This window comes from Drosophila busckii, chromosome 2L, assembly GCF_011750605.1.
Source record: "Drosophila busckii strain San Diego stock center, stock number 13000-0081.31 chromosome 2L, ASM1175060v1, whole genome shotgun sequence".
NCBI lineage: Eukaryota > Metazoa > Arthropoda > Insecta > Diptera > Drosophilidae > Drosophila > Drosophila busckii.
Window position 1 is genome coordinate 8,798,487 of NC_046604.1, and position 23,851 is coordinate 8,822,337.

Sequence of the window (23,851 nt, forward strand, 5' to 3'; positions counted from 1 at the left end):
CATTTAATGAAATAAAATTGAATCTTGTTACTTAGCAAGCGCCTTAATTTATTGTTAAATCTATTTATATAATTCATAAAATTGTTATATCAAAAATATATTCAAAAAGTCTCATATCAAATAGAAAATTATTAATTTAAAATTGACTTATTATATTAATATTTGATGATATCAAATTTAAAATTTATACGTCACAACAGTTTTTAATTTTTTTCCATTTATACAAAAAAAACCAGGAAAGCATCAAAAAAATAAATTTTGTGCTTAAAATAATATTTAGTACTCATAAAAATAATAAAAATAACATAGAATAAGAAAATCAAATTTATCAAATATACAATAGTTAGTACAGCAATAGTTTAAATGAAATATCAAAAAAGAAATCAGTTGTTTGTTGTATAGTGTTATCAGTGATTCTGGCAAAGGTCACATCAGCTGTTGCTGTTGCTGTTGTGGTTGTTGTTGTTGATGTTTTTGACTTGCAATGCAGCAGACAATGCAGGCTGGCTGCTGAGTTTATCACGCTTAATACCCGCTTAATAAGTCGCTTATGTTGCCCGCATATCTGGAAGTTCTGATAAATAACGAAAATAGCTACGGCACTGTTTAAGTAAAAGATACAAATGTGAGTCACAAAGGCGCCAAAGCGGAACTAAGTGCCAGTATCGAATGGCAGGCGCTGCTGATTTTCCAGCAACTGCATGACCAGCAAACTGGTTTTTATCTCGTTGGAAAATTGTCCTTGGCTCTGTTACCTGTTACTCGTTTAGAGCTCTACCTGCCTTAGGCAGAGCGTATGGTCAGGTAGTCAGCAAACAAGAATTTTAAAGACTAAAATATCTTAAACATAACCACAATAGAATATTCTCAATAATATTAATGTTTGCTCTGACGTCACAGACATTTAGCTACAATTTTGACAGATCTTTAGGATATACACACAGACGCACACGCATACATAGAAAAACTGTCAATGCTGAAACGTCACGTGGCACGTATCCTGTGTGTGAAGCAGCCCTGACGCTCCTTCGGGCAAACCAAAATGAACATATGAACGCATGAATGACAGCTGACACAGAAACAAAAAGTATATATACATATATGTATATATATGTGTATGTGTGTGTGTGTGTGTGACACAGTCACATTCTAATCTAAAATAATTGAATTGAAGTCAGATTGCAACTGATGCCTGCTACATTTGTATGTTGACTTGAGTGCGTGTGAAAAGTGTAACTGTAACTGTAACTGTAACGAGTAGATACATTTTCAGTAGCAGATAAACGCCGAGACTGCCACATTTAGCACATGCCACCAACAGTTGTTAGCCCGCATCTGCTCCACATATTTGCAACTGTTTTTGTTTTTGTTGCTTCTGGTTGTTGTTCCCGCATCACCTACATATGTTCTCATATATATATATATATGCGAGACTGGCTTCGATAATTAATGGTTAGAGTGCCTTGCTAACTGAATTTTGGTTTGTCGTTGTCTGGAGCACACAGTGGCCTGGCTGGGCTCGAGCCTGGGGCCACACCCCGCTGAGATTTTGCACGTTTTAGCAACTGCAATTAGACTTGAACTTAGTGTTAGCACACTGAGTTATTGCCAAAGCTTTGGTTACGATTCGCGACCTGCTAATTGCCAGCCATAAATTTGCATTATCTCACGTCGTGAGCAGCGCACAGGTTCTCACTCGCGCTCTCTGCCCCAAAAACTCAACCGCCCATAAAATTCACCCTCTGCTTAACTGTGAAATTATCTAAAGTTGCGCGCAGGCGAAAAGTTTTACCCCCAAGCCCCCATGTGACAGCAGCTGCTGCTGCCGCTCAATGCACAAACACGTGCCTCAAATACCAGCCCAGGCTTAAGGCCAGCCCAAAAGGGGCCAAAGGGGCCAAAGGGTATAAGGCAAATTGCAAATGTGCACAGACAATTTAACTGCCCAAGGTGTCTTGGCAGCAAATATGGAAGTTCCCCAATAATAGGACAATCGTTTAAATTCATTAGAAAATCTAATACTGAGCAGCATATTGTAAAAATTAGCAAAAATATATTCAAAATAATTCAATAGCATTAATCGATTTTAAATATCATATTTTTAACAATTAAAACATAATTTCAAAAGTTTTAGTCAAAAATATATTATATGATATATAAAAATATTAAAATTAAGAGATCTTCAAATAATTATTTATTGTTACATTCAAAATTCAACAAATTTCAGATTAAATAATATTAAAATTCAATTTATTTTGAATTGATTTTGTTATTTATTTTAGCCTTTTTAAATTCCTGATTTTTAAAGTGAGTCATTTATACATCGAGTTTTTAATGAAAGCTAAACATATTAACTTAAAAGCAGATCTCAAATTAAAATTTAAGTTAAACATCCAATAACTTATAACATTTAATTTGTTTGTATATTTTTATTTTAAAGTGAATTGTGCATTAAAATTTCTACTGCTAGTCTACAATAAATTTTTAAAACTCATTACTTATTTTTCGATTACACTAATGAATTAAATCATATAATTAAAAATGTACTTCCAAGTCTGCCACAGATGAAATACATTTCGTGAAAATATAATTTATTTTTTAAATTAATATCTATTCAAGGATTTCATTATATAAGAAAGAACGCCAACTGGTTTCGGTTTTACTTTCTGTCACAATTTTTGATGTAGATAAAAGCTTTTAGGACCGCACACAACATTTGCTATCCATGTGACCTTTTCCCCTTGCTGTTCTTCTATTTCTGTTGCTGTATGCGTGTATTTCATGCTGGACAGCCTCAACCACTGGCCTAGATTTAAATTAAGTGGCACAAACCATCATAAAACGATATTTTAACCTTAAATTTTTCATTTTCGTAGTGAAGGTTATAGCGACGCAACCAACAGAGAGAGAGAGAGAGAGAGGGCGCTCTCAAAAAATAAAAAGACAAAATCGCTTTGTCTTTTAGTCATTGTTGTTGCCAGCTGACAACAACGAGGAGCGCTGTTGCTAGCAGCACACGTGAGAAACTTTACAAATGCTGAGATGCTAGGAAGGAAGCTGCGTCGCCGTCTGTGATTAAAAAGCAGCAGCAGCAGCAGCGCGCAACGCCATTTTGCCAGCTAGCTAGGTGTTGTTTTTTGTTTTTGTTTTCTGCTGCTGCCTTCATCATTTTCTGTGTGCGCGGCCATTTTCATTTGCAACAAAGTTTAAGGTCCTTCATACATAAATAAGCAGTAAGCAGGCGGCGTCGCCTCAAAGTGCCAAGCAAACAGCAACAGCAGCAGCAGTAGCAACAACAACTAAACGGACATGACACCCACTAGAGGAGCGCACTTCAAGAACGACCAACAACAAGGCGACAACACTCATCAACAACGGCCAAACACGATGCGATAAAAACAAGCGCAACAAGGACTCGAGACTCGAGACTCGAGATGCGAGACGCGAGTCTCTCGTCCGCCCGACACATGACACATCGTCAACGCGCGCGAGTTCGCGAGAGCGCCTGACAGTGTGCCTATGTCAATGTGTGCGTGCCACTGTGTGGCAGTCAGTCATGGGCTCTGGCACATAATTAAGCCCCAAAACCAACAGGCCAACTGACAAAATGACAAAATGACGTTGCTTTAGATACGCTAACAAGCGCTAGTAAAAGTTGAATTAAGTTTAATCAGCTTCGACACTTGTTAATTAATAATAAAGGCAGCTAAGCTTAAACGCACGTTTGCTATTTTCAATACTAAAAGCGAGCAAATAATTTTATTAGCAACGCCCCAAAGTATGCAATGCTATTTGTTACTTTCCTCATATGCAGCAAGGACAAGTTTTTGTTTTTACACTGACTGCCACTGCTTGCATTTGATGAAACAGTATACGTGTCTGTGTGTGTGTGAATGAATGAATGATGAAAGCAAAAGGCACAAGACGTTAGCTGCCAGTGCCGAGACTAGAAGACAAAGCCTCAAATGAGCATAATGAGCATAAGGAGGCGTCAAAGCCAAAAGTGCTCTCAGGCGCAGCTGGCCAGGACAATGCAGCAGGAATTGTGTCATATTATTAATGAAAAAAAAAAGAAAAGAAAGCAAGCAGCAGCGAAAGCAAAACGAAGCGAAACGAAACGAAGCTGAGCCAGAGTAAGTGAGACCGAGACAAAATGTTGGCTAAATGAGCAGCGGCGGTAAAATAAAAACAAAAACAGGAAACTGAGGCACTTTTAATATGCAACAGTCTAGCGGCTGCGTATATGTAAGTTACTCTCAGTGTATGTGTGTGTGTGTGTGCGTGCGTGTGTGTGTTTACTAAATGAAAATGAAAATCAAGCCCGGGACTTGGCACAAAAGCAAATAAACGCACCAAGCACCGAGCGTAGCGTCAAGTTATTTATTTGGCAATTGTGCGATGCTTTTTATTGTCATCAGAGTTGCGGTGGCTTGGCTGCTGTTGTTTGCTTTTGGGCCAACCAGCCAAGCAGCCAGTGGACCAAACAACATTCATCCACTTGCCAGCTGTGTGTATTTGAATGCTACTTGGCGGCCCTGGGGCGAGTGCGAGTCGTCAAAGGTCAATGGAACAATTTTCAAATGCTCGCCCAAGAAATCGTCGCTACTTGGGGACACACCGCAGTGCACCTGGGGGCATGGGGCATGTGGCATGTGGCAGAGTAGCAGCTGGTGAAAATTTATGCGCTGCGAGTTATGATTTTGGTTTTGCTTTCGTCTGCATATTTTCTATATTTAATTAAATAACAAATTTTAGTTTACTCACCTTTTCTCCTTAGTTTGGGGTTCAACGTATGTTGCTTTCCAATTTGTTTTTGTATTTATTAGAATTTGTTTGAACTAGTAGCTGAATGCTATAAATATTCCATTTATTGTGTCTTTTTGTTTTTTAATTTAATTTGTTAAATAATTTATCAAATTTATGCATATGAATTTAATTGTTATGCATAGATTATTAGATGAATTAATGAATGTAATAATTGTAGTACAATTAATTGTAGTTCAATTTGTGATTAGTTCTTTAGTATTTATTAGTATTGTATTTGTAGATTATATAATATGCATATGTATGTATCAAATGTTAATGTTTTAATTCGCTTGTCTTCTCTTTTATATTTGAATTATGAATAAATTTGCGCTGACGAATTCAGTTTTTTTGTTGTTATAACGCGAATGCTTTGAAAATTCAATGCAGCCAATAAAAATTCACTTCTTATTTATTTAGATCAATCTTGTGCGTGTTTCAGTTGCTCATTATTGAATTATATATAATATATATATACTTGGTTGATTAAATATGCGTATGACTTTTCTATATAATAGAAAGATTTCGTATTCAAACTGCTGTTGAGTATTATGTTTTAGATTTTAAAAATGTTTTCATTCAGCGATCAAATGCCAACGATTCAATGCGTTATTAAATGTAAAGATTTTAATATTTACAATAAATTTCAAATATTTTAAAGAAGTTCGCTTAGTGCTGCTTTGGTATAAATATTCCGTTTTTTTTTTTTTGTTTAGTTTCTTAAGCCTTTTTCAATTGCTTCAGTAATAGATTTTCAAGTTTCTTTCTTTGTGTTCAAAGTTTCTCACGCAACCAGAAAAAATATTGCTTATCTATAAGTAATTTGCTCGAATATGCAGTTTTGAATAAATTGTTTTCCTAGATTTCGCATCCATTGTTTGTTGCTTGCACTGCAAAGAGAAAAGAGAAGTTTGAGTTGCCATATGCCAAATAATTTAGATAAATTCAAACTAAAGGCGCCGCACTTGTTGACCAGGCCAATGAAAAACTCAATTGTTACTTTACTTTTTGGTTTTCTTATATTTTTGGCACCTGTTATACACACACACATACATACAAAGAAGCGTGCACTTGACATGTATCCAAAGGATACTCATTGAGTTACTTTATTTGTCGAATATTTATATTTTGAAGCTGCAACATTTGATTTGATGGTCAATTAGAAATTTACTTTGCCATTTGCAATTCGGCTTGTTCGTTTTTCCGCAGCAATAAAAAATATAAAAAGCAATGCAAACAGTAAATAAAATATATACTGATGATGAGATAGCAAAGGCACAAAAGCCAAATGGTAGCGGGGGGCAAAAATATGTACACAATGTGCCTCAAATAACGAGTCCTCTGCCTCGCATCAACACTAAACCACACACACACACACACACGCACACACATACAGGCGCAGGCAGAGAGAGAGCAGCGTGTGTGTTTTTTTTTTTTGTGTGTTTTTTGCACAAGAAGAAATAAGAATATCAATTTCCTCCTGTTGGAAAGCGCACACACAATGGCAAATGTTGTACCACGCACACACTCTCACGCACTTGGCTGGCTGGCAAGTCGATCCAGCAGAGAGCAAAAGATATAGTAGCAGATATAGATAACTGACTAGTTTGATTGGCTTTAGCGATTTACCTGCTGTTGAGTTTTGTTGGTTATTTAACGGTTCGAGCATCCATGTTGAACATTATTGGTCGCTTGTAGTGAGTGTGTGTGTGTATTTAGTACATATTAGTCAACACACGCGCAACACACGCACATTTCACTACACACACTGACTGGTCACACTGTTTCACACAGAGTCACTCTAACTCAAACAGTCTTTGAACGCGCGCGCAGCGTTGGCGACAGACAACAAACTCACACGCACACACACACACGCACAATCACACGCACACGCACACGCATAGGGCACAGGACACACACTGGCACTGGCACGGGCCACGACGCGTCTCCGCTTGACTCTGCTGCTGCTGCTGCGATTGCTGCTGCTGCTGCTGCTGGCTGTGCAGGAAAAGGCAACTAACAGCACAACCCGAAACCGGAACACCAACTGAATCCGTTGCCAGCCCGAAATTGCCAGCCAGGCGTCCCTGGAAGCGACTCTGACTGCAGCGACAGCAACAGCGACAGCGACAGAGACGAACCCCCAGCAGAGCAGCTAAGCTCCCAGCACCAGAGCACGACGAGCATCCTTTGCAGCAGTACGAGGCGATTGGATTGGACAACGTGACTGGAAGTGCAGCGAACGCTGCCTGGAAAACACAGAGAGAGCGACAGAGAGAGAGCGAGCGATTGCTAAGGAGAGAGAGCTCAGCTAAACGCTCGAAGCGGCAGCTTTTTTCATGTGCGTGAGTCTTGTCTTCCTTTTTTTGTGCGTTGCTGCTGTAAAATGAGTCGACGCATGTTCTTTATTAAGCTCTGCTTGAGGTAGCTAAGCACGTTAGCAACTTATACAGGGTGTGAGCAAAGTCCGCTGTGTATTGTCAAAATAATGGGCAAACATTTTGTGAATGAAAGTTTGTATTCGAAAAAGTCGCTTAAGCTTTTCTTTTTCGGAAATCAAATTGAGCAACACTTTGGTTTAGCTACAATTTAATTGATTTATACTTTGTCTTAATTTTTAGCGCCTCATTTTTAGTTACTCGAGTCAAATATGCGTAACAACAAATTCTTTCATTGCAATCGCAACTAATTCGAAAGATTTCAAATTTCACGCACGTTCATTCATGCACAAACACACACACACATACACACACTCTCTTCTCACACATACAGACGCACACACACACTCTCTCTTTCTCTCTCTTTGAGCTGTACGCACTGGGCAAACGCTCTGCGTAGGCTGCGCCATGCCAAAAATGATTTATGGGCCCACAAAAAAATTAATTTAAAGTAAATTCGCATGAATGAAAAATGGCTTTTACAAACGGAAAAACTACAGGGCGCCTACACAACTAACTGTGCGTGCGAGAGAGAGAGAGAGACCGAGCCGAAACGCAGTTAAGAGCGCCACCATTCCAGTTGCTCTTTTAAGCCACTTGTAGGTGCAGCCGAGCCGAAGCTTAAAAGCTTAACTCGCTCTCTCAGCTTCCATTGCACTTATCCCTGTTTGCGCTTCCAGTGGCTGTCAAACTTTTCTTGCGCATACGAAGGACACGAGAGCCCGCCCGAACTGCTCTTGTTCCCGTTTGCTATTCCTGGCCTCGTCTCGGCCATTCGGTTGGTATCCATGAATGAAGCCTGCTCGCCTTGCATTTGCGCTCGCCACACAGCGCAGTGCACATGGCGTATGCGTAATATGGCTCAAAGATCTTGCATACCATGCTATCAGTAATAAATAAATACCTTAATAAATATGATAACAACACAAAGACAGTTTAACTTTTAAATATTTAGCTTGAAGCAAAACTTCTTTTAACTTTGAGGCTACATTTAATTTACTCTTGACTTTTGTTGTTTTCAGCTTAATTGCTTAAGACCATAATCTTTGTCCCGCCTATCTCAACTCTCAAAAAAACACGTTTGGCAATTTTATTTATTTGCTTGCCGGGTGTGTTAACAGACATTTATGTCAATTTTCCCCAAATAGTTTATAAAGCACAATGTGTTAACTTGGCGTATACGCAATTTATCTATGATATGTTTACGCAATTGTCTGTCCGTCCCTTGAACCAGCAGCAGCATTTGCTCTCTCTCTCCCTCTTGCCCCTTACTCTGTCGCTTTTATCTGCCTCTCTGTTCAAATATTAATTCATATCAAGGTTTCGCCTTTCATTTTGGTATGTCTCAACGACTGAATCTAGTTCTGGGCTCTGGCTGTGGACCGATTCACTGGGCAACGTGTAATGAAATTTAAGCAGAGTTGTAAACAAAGTTGTGCAATAAAATCAACAAACCGCAAATAAAGTGCAATTTAGAGCAGTTCCGTAGTAGTCGCAAGCAAAAAAACGTTTTATTCCTTTTTTATTTGTTGCCACACTTTTTGTCAATATGCCGACGAGAGCAAAGCAGGGCAAACGACTGCCAGTTTGACTTGGCGGCGCTTCGAGTGACTCGAGTCCTTGCAGCTGCAGCTGCAAGCTGCTTGGTTGGGTGGGGGACGTTGCAGCGTCGCGAAAATTGCCGCAAATTGAGGCAAAGTCAACGAATTTTATTGAAGAGTCAAAAGCTGACTGTCAGTGGAGCTCTTAAAGTCCTTGCAGTTGGCAGTTGAGCGTTCCCTTCATTGTTTCAATTTGTGTGCATTTGCGCCCCTACGCCAATTGCCAGCTGATAAGTTATGCAAATTCCAAACAATTTACCGCTCTACTCACTCCCTCTCTCTCTCTTGCTGCCGACTCTATTTCGCTCTAATGAATCGTGACTGCGACCGAAATCACCCATGCACAAATACGAAAGTGGTCGAGGACATGGACGCTCTCTAAATGAACTCGCCATTTCAACCTGGAATGTGAATTAATCTGCTAGTGATACATTCTAAACCTCAGGACACCGCGTAGGCAGCAGCAATTAAGGCAAAGCCAAGCCAAATAATCGATTGAAATTCCACCATTTGCTGTACGACTAAAACCCACACACACACACCACTCTGCATTCTATGCTAGACCTTTGACGCTGCAAACGTTTGTCAAAATCTTCTTAGAATTACATTTCTTTTTTTTTAACGCAGCAAATTGTAAATTAAACAAAAAACAGCAGCAACGGCTGGCTGACAACTTTGAGATAACATTTCATAAGAAAGAAGAAAAGAATCAGTTGAGCATGTACCACCACACAACACACTCATACATAATGTATATAAACATATCAATCATAATCTATATAAAAATAAATCCAATTATATCAGAAATATAAGTAAAGCAGATAAAATAAGAACAAGGACGAATAATTAGTCATTAGAATTCACACCACCACACACCACACCCACACCACAATATTGAGCAAAGAAAACAAAAGCAAAACATATATTGTGAAATGAGCGGAAATAATTGTCATTGTCAATTGTGTGCTCAATGTTTTTGTTTATTTGTCTACACTCTACTCTACATCTGCATGTGTTTTATTTAATCTTTGGTACAAGACAGTAGGAGAGTAGTCTTATAATAAGTATTAAGTTTCAGGGACCACAGTTTTATTTAAATTTATTATTAAATAAATAGCCATCAACTTTTATATAGAAAACTCAGTGGCTCAGCATAGCTGCAAATAGGCAAATTGCTATCGAACTTGAATGAATTGACATGAATGCAAATATGAACCAATAGAACCAGATGTCGATGAACAAAATGCGTGTATAAATTAAAATAGATATGAATTTTTTAGTTTTACAGTTTCATAAATAAATAAACTCTGCAGCTGCTGTAAAAACAAATATTGATCAAGCAGAGTGGAACTGAGCAACTCCGGATATGCCGCTCAGTATGCGCGAGAGCTTAAATATTTTTTAAAATATATTTGCTAACGAGTTTATTGAAACTTGGACTTCAATTTAAAGGCTTTGAACGCTGGAAGTTTGCAACAAATAAATCAAATCAAAGCAGCAATAAAAAATTTTGTTCTTATTTATATCCAATTGCACTCACATTGCAATGTGCATAATGCTTCAATGCAGCATTTGTAAATTGAAGTTACAGTGGCCCAACGTGCCGACTGTGGCAATACAGACTAGTCTGGCATCCTGCTGCAATTAAGCAACAACCGCAGGACACATGAGTATGAGTATCAGTTGGGTATGAATGTTGGCAAGTAACCAAAAAAAAAAAAAGAGCTCACAGGTGTAGCAGCACATAAAACCGCCTGACTGCACACACACACATACATACACACCAATGTATATATATATATGTGTATATGTTTGGTTGATGGGGCAATGTTGCATTTCATGTTGCATGCCAATAAATCATAACGGCTCCGGCTCAGTTGAAACTTGGAGCATCGAGTGGGGCAACAGTAATGGTGCAATCGGTCATGTTATTATTTTGTTTGTTGCAATTGTTGCTCTGCCTTTTGTTGTTGCTGTTGTTGTTGTTTGCTGTTATGACTGGCATGTCGTTCGCTTGGCGTTGCGTTCCGTGCAAGTTGACTTGTCATAAAAATTGAAATTGTTATCAACTCGTCCGTGCGTCCGACGTTCAGGATTATTGCATTAAGGTGCGCCCGGGCGCTTCGTAATGGAAAATTCTGCAGCAGCGAGCACCTGAATGTGTGTCACGCACACCAATACAGCTGCCACTTATAATATGACAGCACTTCCTTTCGCTCTCTCTCTCTCGCTCGCGCGTACGTGAGCTGCGGATTAACATCGACAAAGTGTTGGCAGGCTTGCTCACATTGCTGTTGTTGTTGCTGTTGCTGGAACTTTTGGTCCTTGTATACGCGACTGGGCTGTCCTGACGGCTTATCGTTGGCATGCAATGAATCGAGCATTCGCAATCGCAGCATGTCCAATGCATTTACGTGTTACGCCATTAAAATTATACCGAACTGCATTTTATCATTTCTACCCATTTCACATTTCGCATTTCGCATTTCGCAATGTGTGCGCCTTCATAAGTAAGTGCACACAATATGAAAAACGATGCCTCGATTAATTGTAATTAATGCATGAGGCACACAACGTTGCCTCGACTGCCACTCAATAAAATTAATAATAATTGCCTGCATGATGGAAATGCACACACAGAAAGCAAATGGCGCAGCAGTCAAGCATAAAATATGTGAAATGCACTCGAATAAGTTGACAACCTGTAGCACAAGCACTAGTTCGGTAACTACTTGCAGTCGCACACAATTTAATTTTAATTTGCGCCTCAACTGAATTTGAAAATTACAACGATTATTCAATCAGTTGTCTGGGCATGATTTTAAACGCTTTTCACATAACACTGATTTGCTGAAAGTTTCGTTGTCAGCAGCAATTAAAACAACACCCGAAAATGCACAATAAAAGCTCCACCAACACACAAAAAGAAAGAAAATGAGAGAGATGAGAGAGAGAGAGAGAGAGAGAGAGAGAGAAACCCGAAATCAAGTCAGGCCACAGAGCACTGCAAATGGGGCAACGAAAAAATGGACAAAAATAAAACAAAAAGTTTTGCAGGCACAGACTGTGCGCAAAATGAAATTAAATACAAAAGGCATGCGGGCGGAAAAGCGTCAGCGTCAGCGTCAGCATCAGCATCAGAGCCAGCGTCAGTAGCATCAGTTTGGCCAACAGGCTTTTGGCCCAGTGCAGCAAAGTCAGCTAGCTAGGCATCCGGTGCGATTCTAAAACCAAAACCCAAACTCAGGACCAGGCCCAACTGCCAGGCAACATTTTCATTCACATTCTCGTTCATTGTTCACATGCCGAATTTTCAGCAAAGCAGCAAGCACCAAATAAATAAACACACATACGCATAGTGTGCTCGTATTCGTTTATATGTGTGTGTGTGTGTGTGTGTGTGTGTGTGTGTGTGTACATATGAAACACTTGTATTTATACACAGCTCACATACGCAGCCTTTGCAGTAAAAAAAGGAAACACAAACTAAATGCAGCTCTGTGTTTCCTGTAATGAAAACTTTAGAATTCCTTTTTTGTTTTTTTTTTTGTTGCTGCCAGACGCCAAGCTGCTAAATATAAAATTTCTTTTCGAAACTTGTTAAAGCTTGAATAGAGCATAAACATGAAATTAAACTGGCAAATAATTGAAAGTTTCAAAACAGATTAACAGCATGCAAAAATTTTTTTTGTTAATTTACTTTTATACAAAAGTTTATGCTTTAATTGTTGAAACAAACACATGTATTTTTCCACTATTCTTAAGGGCTTAGTTGCGCTTCAAATTTTTTTTTGGTCATAACTCTTATTCACGGTCCCTGATATAAATCTTTTGAAACTACGTGCAATGCTCTAAAAGCTTTTTCAATGAAATTCAATGATTTGCTTTTACACATGGGAAAAAGGCTTAAAGCAATATTTCATATATAAAAATATTTATTTCTGTAAATTTATCGACTATAGACAGTCGACAGTAGAAGAAAATTGTTAAAATAACTGAAATAAATATATAATTTAATGTTATTTAAAAGTAAATGAAAAAAGACATCAGGCAAATCATTTGTTGTAAGATTAGAACTAAGTTAATGATGGTTAATAATGATTATGAAAGGTAAAATACAGCGTTCACCATTTACTAAATTAATTGTAAATATATAATGAGAATAGATTAAAAAAAAAGTCTACTTGAGTAATGTGGTAGATTACCAGCTGCAGCCCAGTTAAGGCAAAGCAAAAATACAACCAGATTTAATATTAATATTGAATATTAGAGTATTGTGGAGATCAAAACGCAAGAGCCATAATTCCAGAATCGGTTGGAGTAAAGAAAATATACAAAATAATTTGAAAATCCAAAGAGCAGAAACATGCCTATCAAACATCAGTTTACGATCATGAGCATTTACATTTACTTCTGTTAATATATTGATAAGTATTACTATTATTATTATTGAATGGAATATTTGCAATGCGACCTATGAGATCTATTGTGGCTCCCACTAGTTCAATTCACTGACCAGGCCAATCAAGTGGAGAAATGCCAAAAATGTTCCCTCGTCTTAAGTTCCTCATCCCCAACTGACACTCCACCTGCAAATGCACCGGAATTTCCTCAGCCTCTAGCCAGAGTCTGCATATCACATCATGCATAATTTGTAGCTTGTGCAGATGTTTCAGCAGTCTAAAGAGATCCGTCAAGAATCGTGTGATTATCCGAAGAGAGTTTTTATTTATTGGGAGGCAATTTATAAACGTTGTACTTAAAAATGTGAGGCGAGTGTGGATACGCCTTGAACTTAAAACACTTAAGCTATGCTTTAACTTTTATTATATAAATTTAAGCAACTAAACTAACTATTTTTATGCTACAGTTTGTGGTAACTAGACTGGCTTACACAAATCCCAAGTCAACGGTACATTGAGTTCTGTAGATAAAGCATAAACATAACAAAATTCATTTTTCTTCTCTAATTGATTGCTTGCCGTTGCCTTGTTTGTTGTTTTCTTTTCTAATTGCACTGTGTGTTGGCCCTGGCAACCGCACTGGCGTTGGCAATTAAAAGTTGAGGTAACAGGCCAAGACGGGAGCACGTACAATGAGCATATTGAAAAATTCATTGTTAGCGCAAACAGTTGCGCAACAGCAGCAACTAGAACAGAAATTAGTGTAAGCTGAGCTGAATTTGGGTTAAATTGAATTGAAACGAATTAAAGCACATGCGATAAGTAAATATTATGTCACTTTATGCACATAATGAAGCAAAGAGCATGCACTCCACAGAAATATATATGAGTGAAAAATAAATATATAAAAAATATTGCGCCACAGCAGACAGACGAACGCAAATTTATTTTGCGGAACTAAATTGAAATAATTTTGGCAGCTGAAATATGCACAAAAAAAAATGTAACGTTGAGAATTATTTTAATACGAGCCAAGCAGACACAGCACAGAGAAGTGAGAAAGGGGCGAGCGGGGGGCACAACTTTGTGCACACATACAAATAAAATAAGCTTTGCCGCTCTCTCTCGCTCTATCGTCGCACCGCAAAAGCAACTCGATGTTATCTGCAAATCTGTTGTTGAATTGTTGCTGCTTTCTGTCTGGCAGTTGGCCAAGTTGAAGTTTTTTTTTTTTGCTTTTTGTTGGGCACTTGCAACTGCAGCCAAGTCGAGGCGTTGGGATGGCAAACAAACCGCCAGCAATTGAGCTACATATTAAATTTGTCATTTTAGCGCAAACTGTGGGAGTGGCAACCTGCCCAACGAGCCAAGCTATGCTTGCTGTCAATTGCAGTGCAATTTAAAAACGCATTTTGCATTCGCCGGCCATGAAAATCGAATTATAATATGAAAGCGAACGGCAAATGATAAAAATGCAATTGCAAAGGCAGTGACAGCAACAGCAGCTTTGCCAAGACAAAAAACAAAGTTTCAAAATGCGCAATATATATGTATGCATTGGCTGCTGTGGCGTATGCGTAACATATTACGCATACGCGCATCGCATTGCTTTAATCGTGTTTGCGCAACTTCTGACTCGAAACCTCAATGGCATCCAGAAATAGTTTCAGCTCCGCCGGCAGCTCAGGCAGCGCCCCCGCCACCTCCGGATAAGTGCTCAACACCTCGAGCACACTGCAGTCCGTTATGCATTGCTTGGTGAAGACAACAGCGCGCACAAATCCATCGCTCAGCGTTATGAACTGCTGCTCCAAGTAGACAGCCTTGTCATCCCACCACACCAAGCGCGTGCATATCTTGTACGGCTGGAACAGATATATCGAGCGGCGATAGCGTATGCTGGTGGTGCAGCGCATTATGCTGCCGCCGCGCTGACGCACGCGTCTATAGAGTCGCGTCAGCGTGTAGAAGTCATAGCAGGCAAAGTCCAGTTCGCGCAAGTAGCGCGCATTATTCATATGACGCATAAAGATGTCCACATCCTGTGTAGTGCACACTCCATAGATCGTTGTCATATCCGTCACTTTGTGTTTCTTCTGCATTATCCAGCCCAGCCCCACTGTCAGACCGGTGCGTAGAAAATAATTCACATCAAACATAATGTACAACATCAGCGGCAGCCACAGCCAAGCGGTGCCCACAATCTTCGCCATGGCCTCGTCGTTTATCATTAAAATAAAAAATAAGAATTTCAATTCAACGCGTGGAATTTCTTTGAAGTGTAAGTCTATAGTTATAGTGTTTAAAATTTAAGAGTCATAGTTTACTATTGAGTTCAATATTGAGTGAAATAAAATAAAAATCGTTTGTACTTATGAGTTAAATAATTTAAACAAATTCAAAGAATATCTGGTTGGTAGCTTTTTGAACTGGTAATATGACAATGAAATTATAGAATTGAATACTTAATAACTTTTATACTATTAACATATTTTTATCATTACATTTTTTTTATATTTTATTGCTCACCAGGGTTTGAGCTGCTTAAGATGAATTTAAATTTATTAAATCAAAAAACCAACATTCCTACGAAACTTTCCCAATTATAGTCGAGGTATGATATCGTAAGAAGGAGAAGATAGGGGCAATACTATCTTTAATTCGTGAAACAAACTTTATTAGTAAATTCGATTCGAAACTTTAACTATCTGTAATTATCCAATATACAATTTCGAAAGTTGCGTGAAATTGTTTAAGAGCTCAAGCATTTTATATTAAAAAATATTATTACTATCTACACAAAAAAAAATTAAATAATCTATTTGTCATAATCTGCATTTAGAATTTTCTATAAATTAATATCATACAGATCTGACTTTATGCATATATTTTTAAAAGCTTACAGATAGCGCTCATCAATATAATTATTTTGGAAAGTTTACTTATAGGAAAACGCTGCAAAAGTTGTTTGTCAAAATATTTGTGCCGACTTGTGTAAATACAAATTCAGTTAAGCTCTCTATAGTTTCTTTTTTTCTTTTTGTTCACACATCAATTTCAATTTGAATTTGCTGGCAGCGCAACTGCAAACTTGGCGCTGGCTCAAAATACAAAATTAATAAACATTTCAAGTGCGGCAACAAGCAAATTTGTATAGTCATAATCGCCTTGTCATACACACACTCACACACATACATGGGGGCTTGTGGACTAGCATATTGTGGGCAAAGCGCATTTGGTTAGTGTGGCTTTTGGCACACACAATGAAACAATATTTTACAAATGCAGGCAGCTCAAATAGAAGTGAACAACAGGCAATGGCTAAGCAGACTTAATGCAAGGAAGATAGTCTCTGGATTGCGGCTTTTTGACAAAACCAAAAACATGTTAATGAATTAAATATGATGAACGCATGCTTTGATGCGGATTATAGTTGTTGCCATTATGTATTCGGCATATTATTTAGTTGTTCGACCTAAGCAATTGAAAAGATAAAGATAACTTATTCGCTCGTCTATTGTTTGGCATATTTTGTGTTTATGTCAGCTGGTGATTGGACAATTAAATGTACAGCACACATACAAACAGCATTTTACGTATAAGTAATAAATATATAATGGAAATTTAAGCTTGGCGTAGTTGTGTATGCGATATTTTTGGCATCGATAGAATAAAGCTTTGGTTGTTGTATAATGTGAAGAATCAGCTGAACTCGCCTCTTCAATCTTCTGATCTTAACCCCATAGAGCACATATGAGATCTCCTGGAACGCACGATCATGGCTCACATTTTAACGTCTAAGGACAAAGAACAAAGTAATGGCTGACGAAGAGAGCAAAATAGCGAAACCAGATACCCAAAAATGTATCCAATCAATATTAAATCAGTTGGCAGAAGTTCTTAAACGTAATGCACACACGATTTTATATTATAATCTTATAGAGTAATAAACTAGGATTTCGTAGTGAATAATGCTTGTGTACACATATTTTTTTGACTAGTAGTGTGACTATTTTAAATAATTTTTTTTATATTTTAAAAACTTAAGTGCTAGAGTTTAACAAAATCTTTTGCTCACAGTCTATTGCGGCTTCGCTTCAAAATGTTTGTTGTTGACGTCAAAATAATTCTCCTCGTCTTGGAACAGATTTTAAAAAAAGGCCAGTGCTCATATTTAGTTTAAGCATATTTGAGATATTTAGCTTGTTCGGTTTTGGTCACACATTTTGACTCGACAAACAATTGATTTTGAGCTTGGGTAGCCACTTGATTGCTTCTACTTTAATTTACGCATCTCCCTTCAAAATATCATGCACATCGACAGGCTCATTTTAATTTTCCCCTAATATTAGCGAAATAAGAAGAAGTCAAAGTGTAAATATTTCGATATCGGCCGGACAGTTGTTAATAGCCTATTTTGTCTATACACCTTTGAATCGATAACAGTTCTGCCTAACACTTATGAATCAGAGTCCTAGCTCTTTAATTATTTTTTACCACTTTCAATTAGTAGTTAGAATCCAAATGAAATTCAATTATCATTCTTGCGAAAGTGCTTTAACTTAGTATAACAAAGCTGCCTGCTATAAACTCGAGTACATTTTTTTTTTTCCATAGGCAATTACATTTTATATACAAATAAGATTCAATACATTTCGAAACACAAATTGTTGTTATTTTATATCAAAAACAGTGGCCAAGACGTAAATAAAAAAAGGATGAACAAATATGTGTAGAGGTGAACTTTTCTCATTTTCCATTTTAATTGTTTGTATTACACTCTCCATCAAAAAATGTCACATTCTCAGCATTAACTTGAGCCAAAATCAACACAATGCAAGTGTATTTCATTTTAAACATAATTAATGATTGCTTTACATATGATTTAATTTGCTTCCGACACAGTGGGCGTCAACAATAGAACTAAAATTAAATTTAAAAAAACAAACGCTGCTTATCGGCAGCTGAGTCTTGAAATAAACTATTGTGGGCTAAGCTATGAATCATTACAAATCGAAAACTTATTGGGCACAAAGACTGCCCAGTCCTTAAACGTGCTTAAGTCATCTCTGGTTGTACACGAACCAAGGGATGTGCGCCAGGATACTTCATTTGCATAGGCTTCAGCATTGTCGTTTGGGGGTCTAAGAATTCGCCTGTTTCTTATGAAAATTCGAACTAAAATTATCAAAGCGATTAGAATGATAATCAAAGCGACTACTAAGCAAACATAAATGATAATTTGCAAAGTCTCATAACCTTGCTGCAGTCTACAGCTGCGCAGCTGTGGCACGAGATGGGAATTCATTTCATTTGGCGCATAGCCCGGATTGCAGGCGCATTCATTTGGTGCAACACACTTGCTGTTTGCCGGACACTGAACGTTGCAAGGACGCTTGCAGCTTTGAAGCTGCGGCACCTTGCTACTATCAATCCTATCCGCTAATAGCCCCATGTTGCAGACGCATTCATTAATGCCATTCTTTCGAAAGCAGCTGCTATCTGCAGGACAACCAGCGCCACCACAGTCGGGTTGGCAGTTCGGTGGAGTTCCCACGCAGCCCGCAAGACAATCTAAAGCCAAGTCACCGCTGCTATCGTTCTATCAAAGAAAAGACATTTGTTAAGACTAGCTTAGGAATAGTTAGTTAATACCTTATAGACCCAGCCAATGCAGCTGTTATCAGCTGAGACGCCGCCAGCGAGCAGCAAGCAGCACACAAAGCAAATTAAACTTTGAGACATTGTGGCAACCTCAAACGTTGAAAGCTGTTGCAGAACTGAAATGAGAAAATAATAAGAGACTGAAACAAATATGCTGAACCACAAATGAGTAATAAAATTGCACGTAATTTAAATTTTATAATAACACTTGATTCATTTATTTATTTATTGAGCAATATAGTAAAATTATATTTATATTTTTCATTTATTTAAATCGTATCACTAGGCTCCAGTTCATAGCAGTGAACTGTCTTAGCTTGGGCTCTGCGCTTATGACACACATAAATGACAATTATAATAATTATTGTGAGCAATAACAAAGCAACTGCTACCGCACTTATGGCAAAGATTAAAGCATCTGAGCGTATGCAGCTTTTCAATATCTCGGTACCAAATTCCAGTTGTGTTTCATTAACATTGTAGCCAGCATTGCAGCCACAGACGCGAGGCATGATGCAATGACTATTGGAAGGACAGCCCATATCGCATATGGGCAGACATCGATTTCCACTAACTTCTCTGTAGCCCGGACAACAGAACTTTTGCAGCACAGTTGTAAAATTAGCCTAGGACGTATATAAGAATTAATATAATATAAGTATTAAGCGTAATAAGTATTACCTCTGGGTTATATTCCCATTTGGTGCAGTATCCCTCAGCTGAGCAATTTTCTATAAACAAGACAATGCTGCAGAGTAAGCTAAGTTCGAATTTCAAAATATACTCCCACATTTTGATAGCAAAACAATCGTTCACCGAGTTTTTCTACATAATAAACACAAATTTGTACTGGGCTCAGCTCTTATAAAAAGCTGATGACCAATTGCAAACGCTTAGGTACAGTCATAGAAGAGAGAGAGAGAGAGAGAGAGAGAGAACGTGAGAGAGCTGGCAGTAATATATGCGTAACCTTTTAATCATGTAAGAACATTTGTTTTTATAGCTTAAAAATATTATTTATTATTATAATATACCAGGAAATGATCTGAATAAGCATTTTTAGTTTACAATTTAATTTTTTAGTTTATTTTGAATGTGATTAAATTTATTGATATTTGACTTTACTCTAAAACTAAAATTGTACATATTTTAGTAATGTCTGATATTGTAAAATATTGTTTGATGGTTATTTTGGTTCGGCTTCTTTAGTAAATCTGCTCTCCGTTTTCCAAAGTGTTCATCAGTGACCCGTAAACACGAAAATAAAATTTAACAAAATGATATAGTAAGTTTTAAGTATAGAAACTTAAAAATACATTTAAGTTTTTAAATGGCCCAGATAGCAACCGTTATAGCCCAGATATTTTGAATTGTCTACAGATCATCAAAGCTCCAGCACAGTCGTCAATGTCGTTAGAAATTTGTGAGCCATATTTGTAATAAGAATAAGCTAATGAATTGCTAGAAATACTCTTAAAAGGAGTTCTTCAAAAAAATGAGGCCATACAAAATACTTAAACTTGAACATAAGAATAATATTCCTATGGACATTAAGTGCATATGGTTTAAATATTTAATAACAATATTTTTGTTTATTATTAATATTAATGTTCCAATGCAAATTATTGCATTTAATTTTTTTGATATTTTTCTCACTTAACGATTTTAGTTCTTAGCTGCGTTCAACTGTTTAATTTAATTTAACAATTAATGCTTTGCTTAATAACCAACATTTACCAACGTCCCATTGCCCCCGATTGTCTCTCCAATTTACATTAAGTTTGAATTTGTTGGCTGAGAGGTTCCCAGCTGGCCAATTAGTTGCCTGCATGTCAACTACTAGTTGACCATTGAGTGTGGACAGTCGACAGTCATATAATTAATTGCAGCCACAAAGGCAACTCCGGCAACTCCCAGCGTGGCAGTTAAAGGCAGAGCTAAACGGTAGTCGCGACAATTTGTGTTGACTGTAAGATGTGCAAATATTTTGACAACTCACACACACAGACTGGGCCAGCTGATTAAGTAACTGATTAACTATCTAGACGTGCCGACAGGCAGCGCTGAGCAGCTGCATTAAGATAAGCGCTAGTACTATAGTCCGCTCTAGAAAACGCGTTTAGTCTGCTGCGAAATGTGGCCTTTATTGCTGCTACAGCTGCTGCTGAGCTTTGACGCTCATCAGGCGCATCCTTTGCAGCTGAGCAACTGCAACAGCAGTCAGCTCAAGGAGTTGAGCAATGTGCAGGCGTTGACAACGCTTACGCTTAGCAATTGCAAACTGTCACAGCTGGAGAACGCCGCCTTTCTGCGTTACAATCAGCTATTGGAGCTGAAGCTGCAGCATAGTGGGCTGAGCACGCTGCAGGACTTTGCATTGAATGGCTTGACGCGTCTGCAGCGACTCTCGCTGGCGCACAACAACATAAGCCAGCTCGGCAGTTGGTCGGCTGAGCCTTTGGCAGCGCTAACGCTGCTGGATCTGAGTCACAATCGCATTGCCGAGCTGCCCGCCAAGTTCTTGGAGCGCTATCCGCAGCTGCAGCAGCTCAACTTGTCGCATAATCTCATCATGCGCTTGGGCGTTGACTGCTTTCATGGTCTGGCCCATCTCAAGCACTTGCAGCTGCATCACAATCAACTGCAGCAGCTCGAGAGCAGCCACTTTCTGGGTCTGAATCGCCTCCATAGTCTGGAGCTGCAGCATAATTTGATCGAGCAAGTCCAGCCGGCTGTCTTTGAGAGCAATGCCCAGCTGCGCACGCTGCGCCTGGAGAGCAATCAACTCAGCCAGCTGCAGTTTCTGCAAGGACATGCGCTGTCTCGTCTCTTGCACTTGAATCTGTCGCGAAATAAACTGCAGCAGCTGGAGCCGCTCGGATTTGCGAGCAACGTTGAGCTACAGCATTTGGATTTGAGTCATAATCTGTTAAGGGAACTCCATAATGATAGCCTTACGGGCTTAGAGTCGCTGGAGGTGAGTTGACAATCGAATCCATTCGATTCATGAGTTTATTGTTATTAGCAATTTGAATTACGCCCATGGCGAATAAGGACGATGAGTTGATTCAACTAAATAAGTCATTCAGGCACTCTAATTCAAATTGTTTTAATTATTTTTTTTTTAAATGAATAAATCTTAAGCACATTATTTCATTAAAATCATTGTTTAGATTTACTCAAGGATTCTGCTTAAAAAGACAATTTAAGATTAATGAAATTCAACAATGATTTTTTTACATGTCTGGTATACAGCAAACTATTTTGTAATTTTAACTTTATCAAATCCCACTACAAAGTCTTTATCTTAACTTATCTTATCTTATCTCCCTCACCTACAGCATCTCAATGTCAGTCACAATGCTGTAAGCCACATCGATGCGCAGAGTCTACAACAACTGAGTGCTTTAATTCAACTCGACCTGAGCTACAATCAACTGCATGTCTTGCCCGAGTCGTTGCTGTATTCGAACACCCAGTTAGAGCAATTGGACATATGCAATAACCATCTACACAAACTGCCTGCCCATTGGTTGCAACACTTAACGCAGCTGCAACAGCTGAAACTTGCTGCAAATTCGCTAGAAAATGCACACTGGCTGCAACATCTGGCGCCCGGACTGAATCGCTTGGCCTTGCGTGTGGATTTGAGCGCGAATCGTGTGCAATCGCTTAATCTGAGCAGCTTGTTGAACTTTCAGCATGTGAATCTGGCGGATAACCATTGGAACTGCAGCTGGCTGATTCGAAATATGCTGCGTACACCGCCTGCCAACTTGAATTTCGGACGTGTGTGGCCACTGTTGGCCGCGTCTAGTGATGATGTGCTGCAGGTTAAGGGCGTTGATTGCTACGATGGTCACAAGAATCGCTCCATAGTGCTGCTGGATATGGGCGAGCTTAAGTCTGAGCAGTCCACGCCATGTGATTGCGATGAAAACAGCGATGAGCTAACTCCACCGCCATTGAGCTGGCCCAAAATACGTACAGATCGCTTTGATTCCCGTTCGGTTATCATCTGGATGTTGGTAGCCATAGCAATTGCCTTTGCGGGCTTGCGTTGGGGCAAGCGTTTTATGGATCGCACCGAAGGAGGCCGAAAGCTAAGACTTGTTAATGGTGTGGTAAGTATAAATACCATTTGCTATACACTTTGACATTTTTTTTTACATGTGAATTTACATAAATTTGTTTTGTAGGTCGCTAGCAAAGTGGATTATGAGACACATCGCTTAAACAATGATCGCGATCGGCTGTAATGTTGTGTTTTGAATTTTCAATTTTGTTTTTTGTACATAAATATATTATAATCTTGTCTAAATACTTGTTAGACAAACTTGTCGCCCAAATATAAAACATCAAATCCATATTATTACTAATAAATCTTATATATGTCGGATCTAAAATCATTGTTCTCAGTATATGACAAATAATTTGGCACGTTGATTCCTTGCTTTGCCCCGGCTATTCGCCAGGTGGCCAAAATACTCAGTGTATGATGCATCAGGTTAGAAGTTTGAGAGAGTTACGCACAATACGATTGTCGTGCGTGTATTCTTGAGTCACTGCGAGAGACAGAGACGGTGAGAGGTCTTTGACAGAAACTGCAAGGTAGCATGTGAGGTGTTTGCGGCAGGAACACTCACTCTTAAGTTAGCTGCAGTGAACACAAGACTATTCGCCAAGTACAATCGGTTATATTAAATAAGGCAATTATGTCCAACAACGAGAATTGTGATAACCCGACATCAGAAGTGGGATCTGGCCTTTTGCCTCCAAGAGTCGAAGAACCATGGCGTATAATGATGGAGTTGCAGAATAAAAATTTAATTGAACTTGTGCGGGCCATTAAAACAACTACACCTGACGCAGGGCAGAGCAGATCTGTGCAACTGCCTAAATTCAACCCAGACAAGGCAAGCGCCAACGCTTCATCGTGGTG

At 38.5% G+C, this 23,851-nt stretch overlaps 3 protein-coding genes and 1 long non-coding RNA gene across 4 annotated transcripts; 1 reads left to right on the plus strand and 3 right to left on the minus strand.

The window, feature by feature from the left end:
* Positions 1–5,482: 5,482 nt before the first annotated feature.
* On the minus strand, positions 5,483–6,549 carry LOC117135055. Its single transcript, XR_004458963.1, has 2 exons — positions 6,433–6,549; positions 5,483–5,693 (listed from the first exon to the last, which is right to left on the minus strand). It is a non-coding gene; the product is annotated as an uncharacterized LOC117135055 (long non-coding RNA).
* An 8,238-nt stretch (positions 6,550–14,787) lies between these two features.
* Positions 14,788–15,529, minus strand: LOC108604404 (protein THEM6-like). The gene has a single exon (XM_017993870.2). It carries the CDS (start codon positions 15,474–15,476, stop codon positions 14,856–14,858), a length of 621 nt encoding a protein of 206 aa, XP_017849359.1. The 5' UTR covers positions 15,477–15,529; the 3' UTR covers positions 14,788–14,855.
* Positions 15,530–18,241: 2,712 nt separating this feature from the next.
* Positions 18,242–18,990, minus strand: LOC108594245. Its single transcript, XM_017979363.1, has 3 exons — positions 18,901–18,990; positions 18,505–18,847; positions 18,242–18,423 (listed from the first exon to the last, which is right to left on the minus strand). Exons 1-3 carry the CDS (start codon positions 18,988–18,990, stop codon positions 18,242–18,244), a joined length of 615 nt encoding a protein of 204 aa, XP_017834852.1.
* Positions 18,991–21,043: 2,053 nt separating this feature from the next.
* LOC108598213 (insulin-like growth factor-binding protein complex acid labile subunit) lies at positions 21,044–23,269 on the plus strand. The gene is made up of 3 exons (XM_017984832.2): positions 21,044–21,886; positions 22,251–23,033; positions 23,109–23,269. The coding sequence occupies exons 1-3, from the start codon at positions 21,044–21,046 to the stop codon at positions 23,166–23,168; spliced, it is 1,686 nt and encodes a 561-aa protein (XP_017840321.1). The 3' UTR covers positions 23,169–23,269.
* Positions 23,270–23,851: the final 582 nt, after the last annotated feature.